This window comes from Somniosus microcephalus, chromosome 30, assembly GCF_052327205.1.
Source record: "Somniosus microcephalus isolate GS21.2 chromosome 30, FLI_Smic_1.0, whole genome shotgun sequence".
NCBI classification, from domain to species: Eukaryota; Metazoa; Chordata; class Chondrichthyes; order Squaliformes; family Somniosidae; genus Somniosus; species Somniosus microcephalus.
Window position 1 is genome coordinate 20565460 of NC_141016.1, and position 26227 is coordinate 20591686.

Sequence of the window (26227 nt, forward strand, 5' to 3'; positions counted from 1 at the left end):
CCTGATAGATTTGGACGCAGAAATAATCTATTTATCCTGACCTATTGATATTTTTTAATGGATTTCGGAACGTGTACACAGATTACCATCATTTTGTAGTCTGATTCAATCGTTGCGATAAGGGCTAAGTTTATTTGCACACACTAAGTGTCCTGTGTTTCCAGAGAATTAATGACATTACATAGATATGCTTCCCGCTGACACATTAACCAGCTGGGTGATATGCAGCCTATGCTCAAATTGCGAGGTGAAATGGCCAGCAGCAGCCAACAAAACGCGAGCACAGAAATCACCACAACGCCAGGTGCTTCCTGTCAGTTCAACAGAACAGGAAAGCACACCGTGACTGTTCTGAGGCACTGCAGACTTCGAGCGGATTTTCACACACTAGGGCTATGGAAAGTTATCCTCGATTCCAAGTGGTCACCTTTTATAAAAGACTTGTCGTTTTGATTACAGGGAACACATCACTGGTACAGTTCATCGATGGTGAAAATTTACAACTTCTGATTATCAGTAAATGTGTCTGTGAGCTCTGTGCCTCTCTGACAGTCTCACTGACTGATCGTAAGACATTTCCTCAGATCTTTGGCAAGTTACCCGATAAAGTTGCAAAGCCCATTGATGGACTGTGACTGCGAAGCAGTATTCAGCGGCACGGCTCAGACACATTCTGTCGTTTTACACTGGATAAGTGCAGCAAAACTGCGAAAGAATCAATTGTGGTCCCTGGACAGTGGGTGAATTTAGAAACACGACAGTCAGTGATAATAGTCACAGCAGGGTTGGCTTCAGTACAAAACTGTAAAAATAAACAAAGGGGTCGCTGTGCAATTGGTAAGTGCAGCAAAACTGGGCGATAATCAATATGGGCCCCTGCACAGTGGGTGAATGTAGAATCAGTACAGTCAGTGAAAATAGTCAGAGCAGGGTCAGCTCCAGTACAAAACTGTTAAAAAGTAATCAAAATTGTAGGAAACACAATATATATTATCAAGAAATGATCAGTAACCAAATAAACAGAATGTACCAAGAGGAAATCATCAGGGAACATAAATGAACAATCATTCAGTCCCGTGATCCTTGTAATGGGGCCTGGTTGGATAGAGACTCTATTTGGACAGTATTTCTTCAAAGTGCATGATTCAAAGACTAGGTTTAAACCATATGAACATGCAATGACATTACTTGCATAGAACTTCATGGAATCTACAGTACAGAAAAGAAGTCAGTTTGCACAACTGGACTGTGCCGATGTGTATATTCTGCACAAGCCTCCTCCAACTCTAATAACCTCATCCCACCAGGCCCCGTATCCATCAATTACCTTCTCCCTCATTTAAGTATCAAGCCTACTCGTGAATGCATCAATGTTATCTGCTCCAAACACCCCATGTGGCTGCGAGTTCTACATTATCACCATTGTCTATGTAAAAAAAACTCCTCCCAACTACTTTGATCTGTTAGTGGCTATTTTAAAATGTGCCTCCTTGTTCTAGGCTTACCCACAAGTGAAAAGAGTTTCTGCTCATTCACTCAAACGGACTCCTTCGTAATTTTGAAGATTTCTATCATGTCTCCTGTTAGCCCCAGCCCCAGCCTACCCAACCTTTCTGATAGTTGTATCCTCTCGATTCGTCTAACATCCTTGTAAATATTTTCTGCACGTTCTCTAGTCCTTCAATATCATTTCTGTGGATGGTGGAAGCAGTCAATGATACCTTTCAAAAGGGAATTGGAGAAATACTTGAAGAGGAAAAAATTGCAGGGCTATGGAGAAGGAGAGTGATACTAATAGCATATCTCTTTCAAATAGCTGGCATTGGCACGGTGGTCGAATGATCTCCTTCTGTACAGTATTATTCTATGATTCTAGGTCATGTGTACTTGATTTTCTGAGGAGGTCCCAAAGAAGGAGGGTTTCTTTGGATGTCGTCTATATGGAATTCCAGAAGAAATTAGATAAGGTTCCGCAAAGAGATTGGCCCAGAAATTTGGGCCGGGGGCTTCCCGCGGGTACAAGCCTCCGACCTGCACTTACCTAGCACGCCGGCCGTTGTGCTGTGGGCCCACGTGGGATTCCGATCCTGGGCCTGCTCCAACTGCTGACGCGGAGAGCTTGCATATCCCAGGGGCGCAGTTAGTTCGAGGCACCCCTGGGATCACGTGGGCCATGGAGAGCCAATGGTAGCAGGGAATGACTCATTCATAAGTTTGACAGGGAGGCCTGTCAAACTTGTAAATACTATAAGCCCCAAAACATCGCTAAAACCTCAAATAAATTAAAAAAAAGTAACATTTTTAAAATAAACTATAAATTACATGAAATAACTATTTTAAACAATAATTTAAATTTTTGAAAAATTTAATTACATTTTCTAACGGGGCTAAAAATAAACTTGCCTTTCTTTAAAGTATTTAAAAATATTAAACCTGTGGAAAAAATGTTTTAATTTTAATTAATTCACCACTTACCTTGTAAAAAACAGGCCTTGTGCCTGCTTTTTAAAAGTGTAACACCTGGAGGCTTACCCTCCAGGAGAAACCTGGGAAAAAAAACGTAAGTTTGATGCGCACGCGCTGCCTCTCCCGCGCACGTGTTCCACCTCTGAACCCCTCCTTTCAGGGGAATGGAAACGCCGGTTTCCCAGTGTGTACTCATGCATGGAGACCCGAATTTCTGGGCCATTAATATGATTACCGGGATGGTGCAAGTGTTGTAGTTTAAGAGATCTGTACTGGGGCCTCACCTTTACACCATATTTAGTACTGACTTGGATGAAGGAATTGAGAGTTTCGAACCAAGTTTGCAGATGACACTAAGTTAGGAGGCACAGTACGTTATATGAATGGGATTAAAAAGTTACAACGGGGCACAAACAGATCAATTAAGTGGGCGAGTCCGTGGCAGGTGTAGGTCAATGTGGGAAAATATGAGGCCATGGGAAAAAGACCAATTGGAATATTGTGTTAATGGTGAGAGACTAGAATTTGTGGAGGAGCAAAAGGGTTTGTCTGCCCAGGCAGACAAGTAACGAAAATCTAGTGCAAAGGTGCAAAAAATAATGAAGAGGGCTAATTAAATATCAGTCTTCATATCAAGGAGTCTGGAATACAAATGTGAGGAAGTGATGATTCATTGTGTAGAGCTTTGGTCAGACCCCATCTGGAGTAGTGAGGACAAGGTAAACACATTTGGTTTGTATACCCTTGAGTTTAGAAAGTGGAGGGTTTGTGTAATTGGGATGGTTAAAATTATAAAAGGTTAAATTAATTGATACGGAGAAAATATTTCCCCTGATGTGGGAATCCAGAACAAAGGGCACAATCTTAACTTTAGAGCTAGGGCATTCAGAAGTTAAATCAGAAATCTGGAATTCCCTCCACCAAAATGCAGTTATAAATTACAAGACTGAGATCAACAGATTTTTGTTAGGTAATGGTATCAAGGGACATGGAGCAAAGTTGGGAAAATTGAGTTGCAGTACACATCAGCCATGACCTAATTGAATGGAGGAACAGGCTCAAGGGGCTGAATGGTTTGCTTCTGTACCTATATTCCAGTTAGTATTAATAGTGGTAGTAGCAGCAGCAATAGTAGCAGTAGCAGAAGTAATCCTAGTGCTAACAGGTGTCCTAGTAGGAATAGAATTAGCAGTAGTAATATCAGCAGTAATAGTATAAAAGTAGTGTAAACAGCAGTAGTAATGACAGCAGAAGTTTTCCTAAAAGTAGTAATGGTGGTATTAGTAATAGTGGTTTTTATTGTATTGTAACCGTATGAGGTGTGAATCCATCTGAAAGTGTTTTCATATTAACTATGATAATTACGACGTTATTAGTATTTATTAATATAATAATAGTTATTATTTTTATTATTACAATTTAGGTCACAGAGGTCTCAGGCTGGTACCTGGGGGCACGCGATGCTCCGGCCGGGTCGAAATTCAATGCGGAGCGCAGTGGGGGACGCTGTGTGATGTTTACTTTGGTTTAGAAGACGCCAGCGTAGCCTGTGAGCATCTTCAGTGCGGGGCAGTCACCGCAACCCCGGGAGCAGCTCATTTTGGGGAGGGAACCGGCCCAGTTTGGAAGGAGAACTACAGGTGCCAGGGGAACGAGTCCCGATTGTGGGATTGTCCGGTTTCATCCTGGGATCAGTTTAGCTGCTCACATGGAAATGACGTCAGTGTCATCTGCTCGGGTGAGTCCCCTCAGTCTATTGAACTGCAATTCAACATCTGTTGACGTTTCCTTTGACACTAAGCTAGACAGATTTGTGTATGTCGGTCGATTTGTCTCAAGTGAATTAGTACTGAACCAAAGGGTTTCAAAGCAGCACATGTTTAATCAATGCATGTCTTGTGTTACGGTGTTTATCTCTATCCGGGTGAAGCCAGAGCATTACCCAGAATGCACCACCAAGATCTATTGGCAGAAACGTTCAAACAGCTAAACCGGGAGCACTGTTGCAGAATGAAATGCTGCAATTATATTGAAACCGCTATAAAAGTTAGCAATAAAATATGAATCAACATTATAAGATTATGAAGCAGTTTCATATGTTACATGTAGAGAAGATTTTTCCTCTTCTTTGGAAGCCCAAAAGTAGGGGCCATCAATGTAAGATTGTCACTAATGAAGCCAATTAAGAATTCAGGAGAAACTTCTTTACTTAGAGAGTAGTAAGAATTTGGAACTCGCTACCATATTGGATAGTTGAGACGAATCACATAGATGCATTTAAGAGGAAGCCAGCTAAGAGAGAGAACAGAATCGAAGGATACGCTGATAGGGTTAGATGAAGTGAGGAGCGCAAGGCTCCTATGGAGCATAAACACCGGCATAGACCTGTTGGGCCATTTGGGCTGTTCCTGTGCTGTAAATAATATATAATACAGTGTAACACTATGCCTTGAAACCGTTATAAATGCTACCAGGTTAAAATATTAATTAATGTACAATTCCCCGCAGAGATCAGTTGTATTTTCATTGAAAAGTCTAAGTGTTAATGTATTGCCTAATAAATAGTGCGAAATGAGTTTTAATATCCATTACACTGAGTGTAATATAATGATTAGAGATTGAAATATCTCATGATATACATCAGTTTGCAGGACCTCTGATTATTTCATGGAGTTTGCATTTCTCCCAGTGTCCTGAATAACACTTAACCCTCACCAGCGCCACCATTTGGTCCATTATCTCAGTGCTGTTTTCAGCGCAGATTCGCTCCCGCGTTTCATACAATTGCATAGGAACATTAGAGACAGAAGGAGGCCCACCAATTCTTCGGCCTGTCCCGCCATCATAGCAGTTACTGCAAATCAAAAGTACTTCATTGGCGGCGAACCGCATTGAAACACATGGCCCAGCTATTCCGATCCCTGCGGGTGTGTACGCGCTGTGAATCCACCCGTAGGGACATCGGAAATGCCGGTTTCAGGTTTCCCGGGAGCCCTGAGGTAAGGGCACAGATTTTTCCAGATCGCAGGCCTTGCCCACGGGAGGTATGCGATCGGAAAACGCGGGCCAATATCAGTTTAAACTTCTGACTGTTTCTCTCCATTTTGGATAAGATGAGACAATATGAAATAATATGAGATAGTATGCGCTGAAAACCAGCATTTCCGATCTGTCAAGAATGCTCTTGACAGATCCTCCGGCTGCCCGGGAGAAGGGCCTCTGCGGGCGGATAGTTCCCCTTTTTGAAGACCCTCCGCTTGCAGAAAACACTTACAATTCTTACGCCTGGTAAAAACATAAGTCCTGCTTTTACCAGGATAAGAGTTCCAAAAAATAAAAATAATTTTTTTTCACCGATTTATACTTTAAAAAAGGTAAGTTTATTTTTAGCCCCGTAAAAAACTTTAATTATTTCTTTCAAAAAATTAAATTTTTGTTTAAAATACTTAATTTGCTGTAATTTTAGATCATTTTAAAAATGTGATTAAAAAAAAAATTACTTAAAGTTTTACTATGTTTTGGGGGGTGATAGGCCTTCCTGTCAAGTGTATGAAGGGAGATTCCCTTCTGTGATTGGATCTCTGTGACCCACGTGATCCCAGGGACGCTGCGAACTACCTGCGCCCCTGGGATACGTGGGCCCTGCGCACTTCAAGTTTGTTGAGGCCCAGGGGTGGAAGCGTGTGCGTCCCGGGAACCCGCAGATTTTTCCAGATCGCAGACCTCCGCCCGCGGGAGGTATGCGATCGGAAAATACGGGCCAATATCAGTTTAAACTTCTGACTGCTTCTCTCCATTTTGGATAAGATGAGGCAATATGAGATAATATGAGCAGTGAGGAGCCATTTTAAGCCCCTGCTCCTGCCTTTGATCAATATCAATAGCCGGCCTGGGCCGCTCGCCCTCCAGTTTTTTCTCCCCTTTCCCCAGATTAGCCATTGGAAGCTGCTGGACATCTCTGTAAAATATATTCACTGAGAAAAGGTAATGACGGAGAGAAACTGCCTAAAAGCCTTGTAATTATTACAAAAACTTTAATCATGAAACGTAATAATGAATGTCCGATTGAGAATTAGTAAATGATGAGATATGTTTGCCTTAGTTTAACCGTTGTTCTCAATAGGTTTCTTTTTGTAGATGAAGGTTTACCGCCGAGACTGACTAATGGGGGAAGCCGCTGTGACGGGCGAGTGGAGATTTACTACAAGGGCAGCTGGGGGAGCGTGCGGGACAACCTCTGGGACCTAAATGATGCCAACGTGGTCTGCAGACAGCTGGGCTGCGGTTATGCGACAGCCGCTGAAAAGTCTTCAAAGTACGGAGCGAGTGAAGGGCCCGTGTGGGTGAATGATGTCCAGTGTGAAGGAAACGAGTCGCAGCTCCAGAACTGCAGCTCATTCACATTGAATTCATCTCTGAATGACAACATGGGCGTAGGGGTCCTGTGTTCAGGTGAACAAATGGTTCAATTTTACAGAACCAATAAGGGGAATTTGTAATCTGCTGAGAACTGTGGTAATATAGGTTACTTGTTGCTCGGTGTATCTCCAACCAGTTATTTAACAAAGGGAGTGAGTGCGAAGCAAGAGAACATGGGCAGACCTGAACAACATCGAGAACTTGCATTTATATAGCGCCTTTAACGAAAGACAAATGTCGCAAGGTGCTTCACAGGAGCGTACTCAGGCAGAAAACGGACACAGAGCCAAAGAAGAAGATATTAGGACATGTGACTAAAAGCTTGGTCAGTGGGGCAGGTTTCAAGAAGTGATCTTAAACTTGAAGAGACGGTAGGTTTAAGGAGGGAATTCACGATCTTGGATCCTAGACGGCAAACGTCTCGGCCTCCAATTGTGGGCGAAGGAAGTGGGTGATGCACAAGAAGCAAAATTTGGAGAACAGTAGAATTCTCAAAATGATTAAGACTGGAGGCGGTTTTATTGACAGGGTGGGGTGAGTCCATGAATTCATTTGAACATGAGGATGATAATTAAAACTGGTGGCTTTGGCGCACAGGAAACCAAAATTGATCAGCGAGCACAGGGCTACTGGTTGAGTGGGACAGCCATGGGTCAGGCTACCAGAATTTTTCGTGAGCTGAAGATTATGGAGGGTGTAGGATGTAAGGATGGTCCAGAGAGCATTGGAATATTTGTTTCTGGAGACAACAAATGCATAAATGAGCGTTGCAGCAGCAGATGGGCTGAGGCAGGGGCAGAGGTGAGCAATGACACAGAGCTAGAAATAGGCGGCCTTTGTAATTGAGAGCAGAAAGGATTGGAAGCTCCGTTCTAGGGTCAAATGCGACGCCAAGGTTGCAGATTAGTTACATTATGTAGCCTATGAGTGTAAACAGATGTGCTGGAGATGTACTGGTGTAACTTTCAGTATGCTGTGTAACAGTGTGGACAGATGCTTTGGCATATACTGGTGTAGGATCCATTATGCAATAGGTAATTGATGATTATTAGCCAATCAATCAGTACTTTTCCATTTTGAAAAGCACTTGGAAGAAGCACTAAGGGTACCAAGGGCACAGAATATACTCTGGGTTGGGGTCTTCAATGTCCATCACCAAGAGTCGCCCAGTAGCATCAATACTGACCGGGCTGGCCGAGTCTTGATGGACATAGCTGCCAGACTCAGCCTGCGGTAGGTATTTTTAAAATTCAATCCTGGTGTGTGGGCGGAGCTGGCAATGCCAGCATGTATTGCCCATCCCTAATTGCCCTTGAGATGGTGATGGTGAGCCGCATTCTTGAACCACTGCAGTCCGTGTGGTGAAGGTATTCCCGCAGTGCTGTTAGGGAGGGAGTTCCAGGATTTTGAACCAGCGATGATGAAGGAAGAGAGATAACAACAGAAAATGCTGGAAAAACTCAGCAGGCCAGGCAACATCCATGGAGAGAAATTAGAGTTGACGTTTCAGGTCGAAAGCCTTTTTCAAAACTGGAAAGGAAATAACATAGATCGAAGGCAGGGCTGCGATAGAACAAAATAAGTAAACGAGACATTAAGCGGTATTCAAAACCAGACAAGATGGCAATAGGACAGTGGAGACAAAAGACGGCTGAGATTAGGTGTGAAGTGTACTGGCAGGATGAGAAACAGCTGCCATGTGGGAGAGAGAAAAAAAAAGGAAAGTCGGGGGGGGGGGGGGGGTGGGCAGGGAAGACCCAAAACAAAGGGGTGGAAAAAAATATAAGTAAAAATGTAATAGGGGCCAAGGTTATGATCTGAAATTGTTGAACTCGATATTGAGTCGGGAAGGCTGCAAAATGCCTAATCGGAAGATGAGGTGCTTTTCTCGAGTTTACGTTGAGCTTCCGTGGAACAATGCAAGAGGCCAAGGACGGTGAGGTCCGAGTGGGAATGGAGCGGTGAATTAAAATGACAGGCGACCACATGGCAGCTGTTTCTCATCCTGCCAGTACACTTCACACCTAATCTCAGCCGTCTTTTGTCTCCACTGTCCTATTACCATTTGAATACCTCTTAATGTCTCTTTTACTTCTGTTGTTCTATCGCAGCCCTGCCTTCGATCTATTTTCTTTTCTTCCCAGTTTTGAAAAAGGGTTTCGACCCGAAACGTCAACTCTAATTTCTCTCCACGGATGTTGCCTGGCCTGCTGAGTTTTTCCAGCATTTTCTGCTGTTATTTCGGATTTCCAGCATCTGCAGTATTTTGCTATTGTACTAAGGAAGAGAGATATATTTCCAAGTCAGGGTTGTGTGTGACTTGCAGGGGAACCTGGAGGTGGTGGTGTTCCCATGCGCCTGTGGTCCTTGTCCTTCTAGGTTGTAGTGGTCGCGGGTTTGGGAGGTGCTGTCAAAGAAGCCTTGGCGAGTTGCTGCAGTGCATGTTGTAGATGGCACACACTGCAGTCATGGTGCACTGGTAGTGGAGGGAAAGAATGTTTAAGTTGATGAATGGGGTGCCAAATTAAGCGGGCTGCTCTGTCCTGGATGGTTTAGAGCTTCTTGTGTGATGTTGGAGCTGCATTCATCCAGGCAAGTGAATAGTATTCCAGCACACTCCTGACTTGCGCATTGTAGATGGTGGAAAGGCATTGGTGAGTCAGGAAGTCAGATACACAACGCAGAATACCAAGTCTCTGACCAGCTCCTGTGGCCAAGCATTTATGTGGCTGGTCCAGTTAAGTTTCTGGTCAATGGAACTGAACACTGTGCAATCATCAGCAAACCGCTCCACTTCTGATCTTATAATGGAAGGAAGGTAATTGATGAAGCAACTGAAGATGGTTAGGCCGAGGACACTGCCCTGAAGAACTCCTGCAGCGACTTCCTGAGGCTGAGATGACTGGCCTCTAACAACCACAACTGTCTTCCTTGTGCTAGGTATGACTCCAGCTAGTGGAGAGTTTCCCCCTGATTCCCATGGACTTCAATTTTACTAGGGCTCCTTCATGCCACGCACGTTCAAAAGCTACCTTGATGTCAAGTACAAGCACTCTCACCTCACCCCTGGAATTCAGCTCTTTCTTCCATGCTTGAACCAAGGCTGTAATAAGGTCTGGAGCTGAGTGGTCCTGGCAGAACCCAACCTGAGCATTGGTCAGCAGGTTATTGGTGAGTAAGTGCTGCGTCATTGCACTGTTGACGACAACTTCCACTGCTTTGCTGATAATTGAGAGTAGACTGATGGGTGCTGATGAAAGAATCAACGTGAGGGAAAAACCGACTTCACTTCATCCTCACCAATCTACCTGTCGCAGTTGCATCTGTCCATGGCAGTTTTTGTAGCAGTGACCATCGCACAGTTCTTGTGGAGACGAAGTCTTGTCTACACACTGAGTATACCCTCCATCGTGTGGTAATACCACCGTGCTAAATGGGATAGATTCAGAACTGATGTAGCAACTCAAAATTGGGCATCCATGAGACGCTGTGGGCATCAGCCACAACAGAATTTTATTCCACCACAATCTGTAAACATGTGGTCCGGCATATCCGTCACTGTACCATTACCATAAAGGCAGGGTAACCAACTCTGGTTCAATGAGGAGTGTAGAAGAGCATGCCAGTTGCAGCACCAGGCGTAACTAAAAATGATGTGCCAACCTAGGGAATCTACAGCACAGGACTACATGCATGCTAAACAGCAGAAGCAGCATGCTATAGACAGAGCTAAGCGATCCCACAATCAACGGATCAGGTCAAAGCTCTGCAGTCCTGTCACATCCAATCGTGAATAGTGGTGGACAATTAAAGAACTAAAGGGAGGAGGAGGCTCTATGCACATCGTCATCCTCAATGATGATGAAGCCCAACCTGCGAATGTAAAAGACAAGGCTGAAGCGTTTGCAATCATTTTCAGTCAGAAGTGCTGAGTGGATGATCCATCTGGGAGACCTCCTGAGGGTCCCAGCAATACAGAAGCCCAGGTATTTCCTGCCCCACAAAAAACAGGTCAAATCCAATCCGGCCAATTACTGCCCCATCAGTCTACTCTGAATCATTAGCAAAGTAATGGAAGGAATCGTTGACAGTGCTGTAACCTGTTCACCGATGCTCAGCCAGGACCACCCAGCTTCAGACCTCATTACAGCCTTGATCCAAACATGGACAAAAGAACTGAATTCCAGAGGTGAGGTGAGAGTGACTGCCCGTGACATCAAGGTTGAATTTGACCGAGTGTGGCATTAAGGACCCCTAGTAAAATTGAAATTAATGGGAATCAGAGGAGAATTCTCCACTGGCTGCAGTCATAGCTAGCACAAAGGAACATGGTTTTGGTTGTTTGAGGCCAATCATCTCAGCCACAGGATATCGCTGCAGGAGTTGTTCAGGGCAGTGTCCTAGGCCCAACCATCTTCAGCTGCTTCCTTAGTGAACTTCCCACCATCATAAGGTGAAACGTGGGGATGTTCGCTGATGATTGCAGTGTTCAGTTCCATTCACAGCCCCTCAGATATGAAGCAGTCCATGCCTGCATGCAGCAAGACGTGGACGACATTCAGGCTTGGGCTGATAAGTGACAAGTAACATTCGCGTCAGTGAAGTGCCAGGCAATGACTATCTCCAACAAGAGTCTAACCACCGCCCCTTGACATTCAGCGGCAAACTATCGTTGAAACCCCCACCATAAACTTGGGATGGGAGGAGGCTCGTGTGGAGCATAAATACCGATTGGACCATTTGGGCCGAGTAGGCTGATTCTGTGCCATATCATTCTACGTAATTCTATGTAATATTTAAGTGCAGACAGACGTTCTGGGATATGTCACAGGCCCATTAAAAACAAGGTTTGTTTTAACTGGAGAAGCAGCAATTGGGTGTTGACTGATGAGATAAATGTGTATTGCAAGTATAATCCTCCTGTATTGTTGTCCAACAGAACAGATGCAATTACGGCTGTCCGACGGTGGAAGCGCGTGTGCTGGGCGAGTGGAGGTTTATTACGGTGGGACCTGGGGCTCAATTTGTGATGATTCCTGGGACCTGGCCGACGCTGATGTGGTTTACAGGCAGCTCGGTTGCGGAAATGCTTTGGAGGCGGCTCTTCATGCTTCTTGTGGAGAAAACTCAGGCCCGGTTTGGTTGGATGAACTGAACTGTACGGGTAACGAATCGTTTATCTGGGACTGTCCCTCAGCACAGTGGGGGCAGCACGACTGTGCTCATAAAGAAGATGTGAGGGTTGTCTGTTCAGGTCAGGGCGCTTTCAATTTGCTCATTTGCTTCAGTGTTATACGCGAGGCTTTACTCGGGAGATTTCTTATAGAACCTACAGCACAGAAACAGGCCATTCGGCCATTAATGTTTATGCTTGGCACAAGCCTCGTCCCCCCGTACTTCATCTAACCCTTTCTCCATATCCTTCTGTTAATTTCTGCCTCGTGTACTTATATAGCTTCACCTAAAGGGCAGCTACGCTATTCGCCTCAACTACTCTATGTTGTAGCAAGTTCCACATTCTAACCACTCTCTGGGTAAAGAGGTTTCTCCTCAATTCCTTATTGGATTTATTAGTGACTACTTTATGTATATGACACCTAGTTTTGGACTGCCCACAAATGGAAACATCTTATCTATGTCTACCCTATCTGTCTCCTTCATAAATTTAAAGATCTCTATTAGGTCACCCTTCAGCCTTCTCTTTTCTACAGAACATAGCCGCAGCCTGTTCAGTCTTAAATGATAGTTGTAACCTTCTGACATTTTCCTTGTAAATCATTTTTTTGCACATTCTCCAGTGCTTCTCTATCCTTTTTGTAATATGGTGACCATAAAAGTGCACAGTACTCTAAGTGTGTTCTAACCAAGGTTCCAAATAAGTTTAAGATAATTTCCCTGCTTTTCAATTATAATCCTCTAGAATTGAACCCCAGTTCACTGTTTGCATTTCTATGGCCTTGTTTACTTCCGTTGCTACTTTTAATGATTTGTTAAAGTGTACCACTAGATCCCTTTGCTCCTCTATCCCATTTAAAATTTGATTTTCCAATAAGTATGTGGCCTCTTTATGCATTACATAACACTTACCTAAATTTAAATTCATTTGCCATTTACACGCCCATTCTGCAATTTTATTAATGTCAGTTTTATTTTGTCGCAATAAGACCATAACAATTAGGAGCAGGAATAGGCTATTCGGCCCATCGAGCCTGCTCCACCATTCAATAAGATCATGGCTGATCTCCGGCCACAACTCCACTTTCCTGCCTAATCCACATATCCCTTGATTGCCCTGGATTCCAAAAATCTATCTATCTCAGGCTTGAATATACTCAAAGATTCAGCATCCACAGCCCTTTTGGGTCGAGAATCCCAAATATTCACAACCCTCTGAGTGAAGACATCCCTCCTCAACTCAGTCTGAAATGGCCGACCCCTTATCCTGAGACTATGGCCCCTAGTTCTAGGCCCCCCTTCCAATGGAAACAACTTCTCAGCATCTACCCTGTCAAGCCCTCTCAGAATGTTATACGTTTTAATTAGATCACCTCTCATTCTTCGAAACGCCAGAGAGTATAGGCCCAATCCACGCAAACTTCTTGAACAGCACATCCAAACCCACGACCTCTACCATCTAGAAAGACAAGGACAATGTAGCCACATGGGAATACCGCCACCTGGAAGTTCCCCTCCAAGTCACGCACCATCTTAACTTGGAAGTATATGGCCGGTCCTTTATCATCATTGAGTCAAAGTCCTGGAATCCCCTTCCTAGCAGCACGGTGGGAGAACCTTCACCAGATGGACTGCAGCGGTTCAAGAAGGTAGCTCACCACCACCTCCTCAAGGGCAATCAGGGATGGGCAATAAATGCTGGCCTTGCCAGCGACGCCCACATCCTATGAATGTAGTAAACCATCGTTACACCACCTCTAAGGCAAGTCTATCCTCAGATAAGGAGAACACAACTGTGCACAGTATTCCAGGAGTGGTCTCACCAAAGGTCTGTACAATTGTAGTAAGACTTCTTTACTCTTGTACTCCAACCCCTTTGCAATAAATGCCAAGATGCCATTTGCCTTCCTAATTGTTTGCTGTACGTACATGCTAACACTCCGTGTTTCCTGTAGGACACCTAAATCTCTCTGAGCAACAACATTTAAAGCTTCTCACCATTTAAAAACTATTCTGTTTTTCTAGTTCCTACCAAAGTGAATAACTTCACATTTCCCCACATTTTAGTCCATCTTCCACCTTATTGTCCACTGACTTATCCAGTTTATATCCCTTTTTATCCTCCTCGCAGCTTACTTTCCCACCTAGCTTTATATCATCAACCAACTTAGACACATTGCACTCAGTCCCTTCATCTGATTCATTAATATAAATTGTAAATAGCTGAGGTCCAAGCACTGATCCTTGTGGCACCCCGCTACCTACAGCCTACCAATCTGAAAACGAGCCGTTTATCGCTACTCTCTGTTTTCTATCCATGAACCAATCCTCTATCCATGCTAATATATTGCGCCCAACCCCCTTATCTGGTGTATCAATCTTTTATGTGGCACTTATTGTGTGCTTTTTGGTCATTCAAATAAACTACACTCACTGATTCACTTTTATCTACCCTGCTAGTTACATCCATAAAATCTCTAATAAATGTGTTAAAAATAAATTCCCTTTCATAAAATCATGTAGATTCTGCCTAATCATATTCCTCGCTGTCAACTATAGCCCCGAATGTAGTGTCATCCATACATTTTGAAATTGTATTTCCGATCCCAAGTCCAAATTGTTTATGTTGTGGCGGAGACCACATAGGGACAGTAACACAATTCACTATGTATAGCCAATGTTGTTATCGCTCCACGTTATGTACAGAACTTGGTTGGGTTATCGGGGCAGGGTCCCTTTAAGAGTCATCGATTGTGTGATGACGTCATAGCCCTGCGATGAGGCCGAGTCCCTCAGTCCATGCGGAGAGTTAATAAAGCTAACACGTGTTTTTCTTTGCTGCTACGAAAGTCTCACAGTCTGTTGATTTCCAGCGACTCGTACAATGTAAATAATGAACAGCCGTGGTCCCAGCACCGATCCATGCAGAATACCACTTCCCACGTTCCACTAGTCTGAGTAATTACCTTTAACCACTACACTCTGTTTTCTGTTTTGTAGCCAGCTAGCAATCTCTTCTGCCACTTGTCCTCTGACTCCTCAGCCTCTGACATAAGTCACGATTCTACTAAGTGGTACCTTATCGAAGGCCTTTTTAAAATCCACGTATATTACATCTACTACATTACCCTTGTCTACAATATCTGTAACTTCTTCAAATAACTGAATTAGCTTGGTCAAGCATGAACTTCCCTTTGAAATCTGCATTGATTATTCTTTATTATATGTAAAAGCAAAATACAGTGGATGCTGGAAATCTGAAATAAAACAGGAAATGTTGGAAATACTCAGCAGATCAGGCAGCATCTGTGGAGAGAGAAAAAGAGTTAACGTTTCAGGACAATGACCTTTTGTCAGAACTGGAAAAAGTTAGAAATGTAACAAGATTTAAGCAAGTACAGAGGTTGTGAAATAAAGAATAGATTTGCCTTTCTAATCTAGGCTTTATTAACTTTAAAAATCCAGTAGCACATCTTTCAACACCAGTCTCCAACCATGACTGGAGAGAACTGAATTTAAGATGGCCACCACAAATCACCTGACATCCACTACCAATGAGTTTACAGCATATATCTCAAGGTAGAAACAAACAACCAATTACAATACTTCTTACTAACACAGAGAACAACCACCCCATTCGCCAATCACAATACTTCTTATTAAACATAGGAAATAATCACCACATTCACCCCTCGTTTTAAAACATGCTCCAACCTAAAACAACCTTTACAATTTATAATTAATTTATTTACAACTAAAATACAAATATAATATTTCAACAATTTTAAAACATTACTATCAATTTAAAAGTCCATTTTCAATCAGTCGACCGATATCTTGTTCATGTTGACCTTCTTATCCTTGGTGAAATTCCTTGCCCTCCCACACCCGGAGACACCGAAGTATCTACTGCAGGAAGGCTATCCATATCCCGATTATCAACGGTTTCCGGATTGGAAATCCCATCAGGAAGTAAACTAGGACGGTCATGAACACCCATCAAAGGCTGACTAATAGAAGTATAATTATCTGCAGTAGGATTGGAAATATTTGTAGTATCTATAACAACATCCACATTATCTGAATCGTGACTATTATTAATATCCTCAGAAGAGGGCTGGCCACCACAAGGAGCCAAATCTTTAATTGAAACAGTACTTTCTTTCCCATCTTGGAATCGAATATGAGCATATTGGGAATTTGCCTCCAACAGCTCCACCTCCTCCACTAAAGGATCATATTTTGACAGTCTAACATGGCGTCGAAGCAGCACAGGTCCCTGCATAGTAAACCATGAAGGTACCGAATATCCCATAGTAGATCTCCGCGGGTAATTAAAGAGCCTTTCATGGGGGGTCACATTAGTAGCCGTTGAAAGCAATGATCTAATGGAATGCAGGGCATCAGGCAGTACCATTTCCCACTGTGTATTCTTAAGGTTCCGGGATGTCAAAGCCAACATAACTGCCTTCCAGATCACCCCATTGTATCGTTCGCACTGTCCATTACCCTGGGGGTTATACGGGGTAGTTCTACTAGTAGAAATTCCCCGACTCTGAAGGTATTCCTTCAACTGGGAAGACATAAAAGAACTTCCCTGATCCGAATGGATATACGCAGGCATCCCAAAGATGACAGAAAGTTGAGTCAGACATTTGATAACTGTAGCAGCTGATACATCTGCGCAAGGAAAAGCAAAAGGAAACCTTGAAAACTCATCCACAACAGTAAATATGTATCGATTTTGAGTCGTTGAAGGAAGAGGCCCCTTAAAATCAACGCTCAGGCATTCAAAAGGAGAAGTAGCCTTTATAAGATGAGCTCGTTGAGGCTTAAAGAAATTCGGTTTACACCGAGCACAGATAGAACATGATGAAGTCATCCGCTTGACGTCTTCAACTGAAAAGGGCAAATTCTTACTGCGTACGAAGTGTATCATCCTCGTAACCCCAGGATGGCATAAGGCATTGTGAAGATTAATAAGCGTATCTCCGTGAATCACAGAACAATAAGCCCTCGACAGCGCATCAGCAGCAACATTATCCTTCCCCGGATGATAAACTATATCAAAATGGTAACATGCCAACTCAATCCTCCACCTCATTATTTTATCATTTTTGATCTTTCCAAAATGTTTAACATCAAACATAAAGGACACAGATTTTTGATCTGTTACCAACGTGAAATGTCACCCCGATAAATAATGTCTCCATTTACGCAGTGCTTCTACTATTGCATATGCCTCTTCTTCTATTGAAGAATGTCTTTTTTCACTATTGTTCAAGGTACGTGAGAAAAAGGCCACAGGCCTTCCATCCTGGTTCAGAGTAGCCCCAATTGCAAAATCAGAAGCATCCGTCTCAATCACAAAGGGAACCTGCTCATCAATAGAATGCACAACTGCTCCTAAGATATCCTTTTTAAAATTATCACAACATGTCCTGGCCTCCGATGATAGAGGATATGTCGTAACCCGAATAAGGGGCCGGATCTTCTGTGAAAAGTTTGCAATCCAATTAGAATAGTAAGAAAACAGTCCAACAACTCGTTGCAAAGCCTTAGAATTAGTAGGATAAGGTAAATCGATCAATGGTCGCAAACATTCTGGATCTGGTTTAATCTTATTTCCCGAGATAATATACCCCAGTAGATTTACCTCAGTAGTCGAAAAGATACACTTCTCTTTATTAAAAGTTAAACCAACTTTTTCCGCAGCTTGAAGGAATCTTTCTAAATTAGAATCATGCTCCACCCTTGATTTACCACACACCGTGATATCATCTAAATATGAAAAGGTGTCAGAGAGAGAGTTATCACTTATAAAAGCATCCATTGCCCGTTGAAAACAAGCAACACCATTAGTAACACCAAATGGTATTCGGCAAAACTGATACAGCTTTCCACCAGCCTCAAAGGCTGTATATGGTTGATCCCTCTTAACAATAGGAATCTGATGATAAGCACTCTTTAAATCAATAGTGCTAAAAAACTTATACTGAGATACTTTGTTGATAAGCTCATCAATCTTAGGCAAAGGGTACGCATCTAATTGAGTATACCTATTAATAGTTTGAGAGTAGTCTATCACCATTCGTTTCTTATGTCTCTCGTTAGTGGTGACAACTACCTGAGCCCGCCAAGGCGAACAACTAGGTTCAATGATTCCTTCCAATAAAAGACGTTGGACTTCAGAATTAATAAATTCTCTATCCTGACTGCTATACCTTCTTGACTTGGTAGCAATTGGCTTACAATCCGGCATCAAATTGGAAAAAAAAGATAATGGAGAAATGGATAAAGAAGTTAATCCACAAATGGATAAGGGTGGCTTAGTCCCTCCAAACGAAAGACTGAGAGACTCGTGTAATTTAAGCACATCATGACCAATCAAAATATCTGCACAAAGATTAGGCAAAACAGATAGGCATATATCAGTATACGTATTACCTAGAAGAATCATTTTCACAAGGCAACAACCAGCTACTTGTGAAGTAAGGGTCGTCTGAGCCATACACACCTGATAAGTAACAGGCAAGATTTTCAAACACTTTTCCTTCGCAAAGTGAAGACTTATAAAACTCTCGGTACTGCCCATATCTATGAGAGCCTTCACTTCTAACCCATTAACTTGGGCCATAACTATAGCTTTGTTTAGGCCATGAGCAAATGCAGCAGAAATTGATGCAATAAACGCCCTCTCTACAGGTTGAATAGTCGCAGAAGAGGAGGTAATTGAACCTAATGATTTACAGACACGTGCATAATGACCTCTCTTTCCATATTTACTACACACAGCCTCCCAGGCAGGACACTTCAAACGAGGATGCCGGACGTTCCCACAAAAATAACACTTCTGAATCCTAGAGGCAACAGCCGCCGAAGTAGAAACTGTTTCAGAATCTAGTAAACCACTCCCATTAAGTCCACCTAATTCTTTTTTGTCCGGAACTGCCGAAACCACAGTCGCAGGTCGATTAGAAAGAGCATAAGAATCCGAACTTCTCTGAGCCATATCCAATGTAGAAGCTTGCTCAAAAGCACTCTTGAGATCCAAAGTCTTATTTTCTAACAACCGCTGACGAATTGATCTAGACAGTAGTCCATTAATAAAAGCATCCCGTACCGATTCTTCCTTATATTCTTCGGCCGTCACGGCTTTATAATTACAGTTAGCACTAAGGTGTCGAAGTGCTTGTAAATAAGTATCCAAAGATTCTCCCGCCTGCTGCCTACGGGCAGATAGAAGATAACGTGCAAATACCTCATTCTTTCGTTTAACAAAAATCTTCTCCAATGTAGAAATAGCCAATTCGTAAGTTTTACAGTCCAAAATATACTTATACACATCCGGAGCAATGTAGTTGATCAGCATATTCAGCTCATTCAGAGACTCTTGTTCCAACACACCCAAAAAGTTTGTAAATGTACAATACCAATGTTTCCATTTATCATCCACTCCTGCAGAATTAGGGTCAGCATTGAATCGTTCTGGTTGAAGATATCGCTCCATTCTGATAAAAAGTTAATAAATTGAAATAAAGAATAGATTTGCCTTTCTAATCTAGGCTTTATTAACTGTAAAAATCCAGTAGCACATCTTTCAACACCAGTCTCCAACCATGACTGGAGAGAACTGAATTTAAGATGGCCACCACAAATCACCTGACATCCACTACCAATGAGTTTACAGCATATATCTCAAGGTAGAAACAAACAACCAATTACAATACTTCTTACTAACACAGAGAACAACCACCCCATTCACCAATCACAATACTTCTTATTAAACATAGGAAATAATCACCACAGGTTGGAAAGCGGGAGGGGAGGAAAGAACAAAAGGGAAGGCAGGAGAGATTAAATGACAAAATGGATGATGGTGCAAGGCAAAATGGGATGGTAATGGGACAAGTAGAGAAACACAAGATCGGTCTAGAGAAGGTGTAATTGGAAATAGCAGAATCATCAGCAACGGCTGCCATCTGAAGAAATGTAGGCAGAGCTTATGATCTCAAATTATTGAACTCAATGTAGAGTCCAGAAGGCTGAAAAGTGCCTAAACAAAATATAAGGTACTGCTCCTCGAGCTTATGTTGAGCTTCCAATCTCACCCATTGCTGTGTATTAATTATCCCATCTGACCTTCCCTGCTCTGACCCAGAACGATCAGCCCTCAGCAAACACCTCAGCTTCGTCCCCTTACCCTCCCACCTCAATGAAATTCGTGGTTGGCATGAAGCTGAGCTCTTCTTCTGTGGCGTTCAGTTCCGTGCCCACTTCTTAGGCCAGAAGTCTTCCACACGCACAGTGGAACCTTTCTCCCGTCTTCAGAATTCTCGTTCTACCTGGACCACTCCCACTGGCCTCTTACCTTTTCTAGGTCTTTTCATTGAGAAACTGTCATCGTGACATCGATCATCTCAATTTCCCTGTTCCCCTCACTCACTCTAACCTACCTCCTTCTGAATTTACAGTACTCCGTTCTCTCAGATCTAACCCTAACATTGCCGGTGAAGCTGCTGACAAGAGTGGCACTGTTGTTTGGTGAACTGGCCTCCACCTTGCAGAGGCTGAACGCCAACAGTCTGACACCTCCTCCTACACCTCCCTGGACCACGACACCACCAACGAACCACAGTTCACTTCTACCTCATTCCCAAGATCCACAGACAGGACTGCCTTGGTAGACCCATCGTTTCAACCTGTTCTGGCCCACGGAACTGATCTCTTCCTATCTGAATTCTATTTCCCCCCCCCCCCCCCCCATCCAGTCTCTTCCCACCTACATCTGCGACTCTTCGAATGCCCTCCGGTACTTTACAAAAGCAAAATACTGCGGATGCTGGAAATCTGAAATAAAACAGAAATGCTGGAAATACTCAGCAGGTCAGGCAGAATCTGTGGAGAGAGAAACAGAGTTAACGTTTCAGCTGGATGACCCTTCGCCAGTTCTGATGAAGGGTCATCGACCTGAAACGTTAACTCTGTTTCTCTCTCCACAGATGCTGCCTGACCTACTGAGTATTTCCAGCATTTTCTGTTTTTATTCCCTCTGACACTTTAATGGTTTCCAGTTTCCTGGCCCTAACCATGTCATTTTCACCATGGACCTCCAATCCCTCTACATGTCCATCCCCCACCAGGACGGCCTGAAGGCTCTCCACTTGTTCACTGAATGGACGCCCAACCAATCCCCATCCACCATTACTCTGCTCCTCCTGGCTGAAATTGTTCTCACGTCGAACAACTTTTCCTTTGACTCCAGTCACTTCCTCCAAATAAAAGGTTTTGCTATGGGAATCCATATGGGTCCTAGCTTTACCTGCCTTTTCGTGGGATCAGTGGAACATTCTTCGTTCCAATCCTGCTCAGGTCTCCTCCCTCACTGGTTTCTGGCAAATTGATGACTGTATTGGTTTCCTCCACTTGCCCTGAACTGGAAAATGTCATCAACTTTTCTTACAATTTCCACCCTTCCCTGGTCCATCTCTGACTCTTCCTTTCCATCCCTCGACTTCTCTTTCTCCATTTCTGGGGATCGGCTATCGACCAATATCCACTATATGCCCACAGACTCCCACAGCTAACTTGACTACACTTAATCCCACCCCGCTTCTTGTAAGGAGTTTGTTCCATTTTCCAGGTTCTCCAAGTCCATCGTATCTCTTCTGATGATTCCACCTACAATACCCATGCTTCCAATATGCCTAACTTTTTCGTCAACCGAGGATTCCCCTTCACCGTGTTTGACAGGATCCTCGACCATGTCTATTAAATTTCCTGCACTTCTGCTCTCACCCCATCCCCTCCCTCCGAGAACCAGTATAGGCATCCCCTTGTCCTCAGCTCGACCCCACCAGCTTCCACATTCAAAGGATCATGCTCTGACATTTCTGCCACTTCCAGCATAATCCCACCACCAAACACATCTTTCCCCCCCTCCTTTCAGCATTCCAATGGGACCGTTCCTTCTGCAACTCACTGGTTCACTCCTCAATCCACACCAACATCACTCCACTTTCCACAACATCTTCCCATGCAAGCACAGGAGAAGCAGCAGCTGCCCTTTTACCTCCTCCCTTCCCACCATCCAGTGCCCCAGGAACTCCTTCCAAGCGAAACTTCAATTTACTTGTTCTTCTTTCAATTTAGTATACCATATTCGATGCTCACGATGCAATCTCCTCTACATTGGGGAGACCAAATGTAGTTTGGGAGACCGTTTTGCTGAATACCTCTTTTCAGTCCACAAGCAAGACCCCGAGCTTCCGTTCACCTGTCATTTACATTCTCTGCCCCACTCCCACACAGAGCTCCCTGTCTCCAGCCTCCTACACTGTTAAATGAAGCCCAAAGAAAGCTCAAGGAACAGCACTTCATCTTCTCATTAGGCACTTTACAGCCTTTTTGACTCAAAATTGAGTTCACCAATTTCAGATCATAACCTCTCCCCATTTTTTCGGATGGCAGCTGCTGCTACTGATTCTGCTATTCCCATTAACACTTCCTCTAGACTCATCTTTTCTTTCTTTACTTGGCCCATTACCATCCCTTTTGCCTTGCACCATCATCCAATTTGTCAATAAATTTTCCTTGCCTTCCACCTTACCACAGAGCTTCCCTTTTCTTCTTTCCTCCCCTTCCCGCTTTCCCACTTATGTACTTGCTTAAAACCTGTTACATCTCTAACTTAATTCCAGTTCTGATGAAAGGTCATCGACCTCAAACGGTAAATCTGTTTCTCTCACCGCAGATGTTGCCTGATCTCCTAAGATTTTCCAGCATTTTCTCTTTATATTCTTTATTGTATGTTCCATTTATAGATGTTTTCTATTACAATTCTGAAATAATTGCTGACAACCAGTGAACACGACCGGTGCAATATGTGCTGTACAGTATGAACACACAAGGATATTTCTTGTTCAATTGACAGAGCAGAACAAGTTGCGGCTGTTGAAAGGGAAGCATCGCTGTGAGGGAAGAGTGGAAGTGTTCTACAATGGGGCCTGGGGAACAGTGTGCTTGGAGAAACTGGATCGACATGATGCAGAAGTGATCTGTAAACAGTTACAGTGCGGCCCCCTCATATCTATTGAGCATAACACTCGGTTATTCGGAGCGGGATCCGGACCCATTTGGCTCGATGAGATGGAGTGTAAATCACACGAGTCGACACTTTGGCAGTGTCAGTCAGATCCGTGGGGTGAACACAACTGTCATCACATGGAGGATGCAGGTGTTGTTTGTTCAGGTAACACAACGAACCTCTCAATGTGCGGGTGTCATTTCAAACATTGATGTTTAATACAGTCAGCAAGTTTTTCATCTCAACAGAAGCCAAAATGCTGGAGAAGTTCTACAGTTCAAGGGTCTGCCTTCGAAAATCTGGTTCTGAGCATGAACATTCACCAGGTGCTTCTTCCTCTTCATTATACCAACTATCTGACTTGTATTCCAGGCTTGTACTAAATAAATAACAATAAATGATTCTCTTTGATAGACTCGGGACAACCGTTGCGCCTGGTTGGAGGTAACACCAACTGCTCCGGGAGAGTGGAGATATTGTCCAATAACAGCTGGGGCACGGTGTGTGATGACTCCTGGGATATGGCCGATGCCAATGTTGTCTGCAGACAGCTGGGTTGCGGCTCCGCTCTATTGACCGCAGGAGGGGCCGCATTTGCCCAGGGTGACGGTCTTATCTGGCTGGATGAGGTGAAGTGCACCGGAAGTGAATCCTTTCTGTCCGACTGTCGTTCCTCACCACCAGGTCAACATAACTGTGATCACAAGGAAGATGCCGGTGTGATTTGTTCCGGTAAGGGTCGCAGCGGGTGTTTCCTCGTTCTGTTAAATTGACTCAGTGATTTCGGAAATTAAGAACGACGTTTATCATTTTAATGTAAAGTCCTAATGTTGGAAGTTCATGAAATGTTTGTAGAATATATTCCACATGACTCGATTTGCCTCCTACTGCTTCTCCGTCCACACCTGCAGGTACTTACCATTATTAGTACTATTAGTAGTATCAGTGTTAGCGTTTGTATTGGTGGTATTGGTGTTATTGACATTTTTTTGGTTTTGACGATCTCTGAAGGTAATGTGAGGGGTTTCAAATTGACTGAAACATTTTTAAAAATACAAGGCGGGCTGTGTCTGTGTTAAATCTTTCTGTTATCTTGTGATTAGGACAGCGATGTAAAACCACCTCCATCCCTGTTGCCGTCTGCATAACCCTCGGAGTCCTTCTAACCTGCAAGCTGATCGCACTGATGGCGGTAATACAGAGAAATTCAACAAGAAGAGGTGAGGCTCAAATCTTACCACTGAACTAACATTTGATCTCATATTGCTTCATATCCTGGCGAGTCTCCAGTTTATTGCACTTTTCCTTAGAGAGACAGGTGCTCTCGTAAGAAATAAATACTAACCCGCTTTTGGCGTTTTCTTCCATTCCATGTGCTACCCGAAATAGTAAAATGGGACATTTAAAATGCCGACTTATTTAAAGTGTCCACGTTTACGGTCCCAGTACGTCAGCCGGTACACGAGATTTCAGATGAATTTACTTGTTGCAACAATGAACCAGTAAGTTTAAGTAAACTTTTTGGGCTGTGCGTTCAGTTATTTATTGGTCTATTACTCTTACTTTAGCGACTGGATTTCTGGTTCACCCCTTCAGTTTCTGGATCCGGATGGCCAAACTCTCTGATCGAGGTCTGTCCGTTATTTTGAGAGGTGACACTTTCACAGGATTTTCCGCATTCGCCAGTGATTATTCTACATCCCAACACAACTATTCGACTCCTATCTCACCCACCTAACACACTCCTGCTCTGTGTGCACAGCCCGTCACTCCTCACACTGACGGGATGTGCCAAATACCTGAGCTGCTCACTCGCGGTTCCAAACTTATGCTTTCTCCAAGGATTCGCCAACTTCACCCAGCCCCTCTTGAACTGAATTCCCCATGTGGCCCCGTAACCGAGCGATCAGTTGCAATTCATTTCTCCTGGTACCACCTCTTTTCGTCTTTCCTGAGGTCAATACAATTGGTCCTGGTCTACTGGAGGTGAACATGTGTCTATACTGAGACACGGACACACACGGAAACACTCACAGAACTAAACGCCTCCACTTTCACGCTAATTGACTTCGTCCCTTCACTATCGCCATCTCTATGATTTGATTTATTCGCAGAAGAATTCCTGTTAAACTCGCGTGGAGTGAAAGAAAATGTTATTCTCTCCGCCCTCCCTCCAACAGCTGGCGTCACTCGCGGCAGGAATTCACCTGCTGGTTTGCACCAAGCAATTTATGAAGAGATTGAGAATATTCCACCCGGCGAGGATTCCGTTCAGTCCCAGGGCTCAGGTCTGTATTTTTCGTTTGATACCGAAACTTCACTGCACAAACGTTACCTCCCCTTAATACCCCTTGTGATTGTCAATGTACCGACTGGGCATGATCAGCAGTCGGCTCACTGTCCTGATGTGAAGGTGTCCTATCACAGTGAGACTATCTGTTCATGTGTAAAGTGAGACGAGCAATGGGTTTGGGATGATTCCCTTTGGACGGTATTGCTCAAAGATCGACTTTTCCGGTTGGTTTTAAATAGCGAACAGAGTCGCTGAAGTCACAAGCTGACTGAAACCATCTTCATTCCTTCGCTATCGCTTACCCTTTATAATATTTTCTGTGTTTGATGACCTTGGACTTTCTGTCACTAGCATTTCATTTTATTCCAATTAAACAAGCCCAAACCTACTCGCTGCTTTTATGAGGCGACAGCCGCCTTGTCCCAGATTCTATTTCTTGAGGTGACTGGATTCCTGTATCTGGAAACATGTCCCTATCAGGAAATCCTCACCTACGATTGGTTGCTTCTATCCGACTTATTCTAACTGTTTTTATTCTTATATTTAAAATTATTCTAAAAGTTGTATTTTACGATATTAGGGCAACCAATTTAATCGAATTGATATAACCTTTGTCTTGCACTATTTTTAAGGAGGGATTTAACCGTTAACAGCCATCTGTCGGTTACGAAAACAGACGGATGAAACAATCTGATATTCTCCTCCTTACACTCTGTTCTGGCACATAGAGCGGCGGGGGACGTGGGGCGGGGGCTTGATTCGGCACTGACAGCCGGCGCTTTTAGAGG

At 43.5% G+C, this 26227-nt stretch overlaps 1 protein-coding gene across 1 annotated transcript; it reads left to right on the forward strand.

Moving 5' to 3' along the window:
• Positions 1 to 395: 395 nt before the first annotated feature.
• Positions 396 to 24397, forward strand: LOC147097991 (antigen WC1.1-like). The gene is made up of 8 exons (XM_085970796.1): positions 396 to 591; positions 3890 to 4204; positions 11825 to 12139; positions 22994 to 23311; positions 23395 to 23472; positions 23561 to 23878; positions 24016 to 24057; positions 24250 to 24397. The coding sequence occupies exons 1-8, from the start codon at positions 396 to 398 to the stop codon at positions 24393 to 24395; spliced, it is 1728 nt and encodes a 575-aa protein (XP_085826922.1). The 3' UTR covers positions 24396 to 24397.
• Positions 24398 to 26227: the final 1830 nt, after the last annotated feature.

Bases quoted from the DNA above. Each gene is read 5' to 3' on its own strand.
- LOC147097991 (XM_085970796.1), top strand. From the start codon at position 396: ATGGAAAGTTATCCTCGATTCCAAGTGGTCACCTTTTATAAAAGACTT. The intron at 4,205-11,824 runs GTGAGTCCCCTC...GTTGTCCAACAG, and splicing joins CGTCAGTGTCATCTGCTCGG to AACAGATGCAATTACGGCTG. The intron at 23,879-24,015 runs GTAAGGGTCGCA...TATATTCCACAT, and splicing joins TGCCGGTGTGATTTGTTCCG to GACTCGATTTGCCTCCTACT.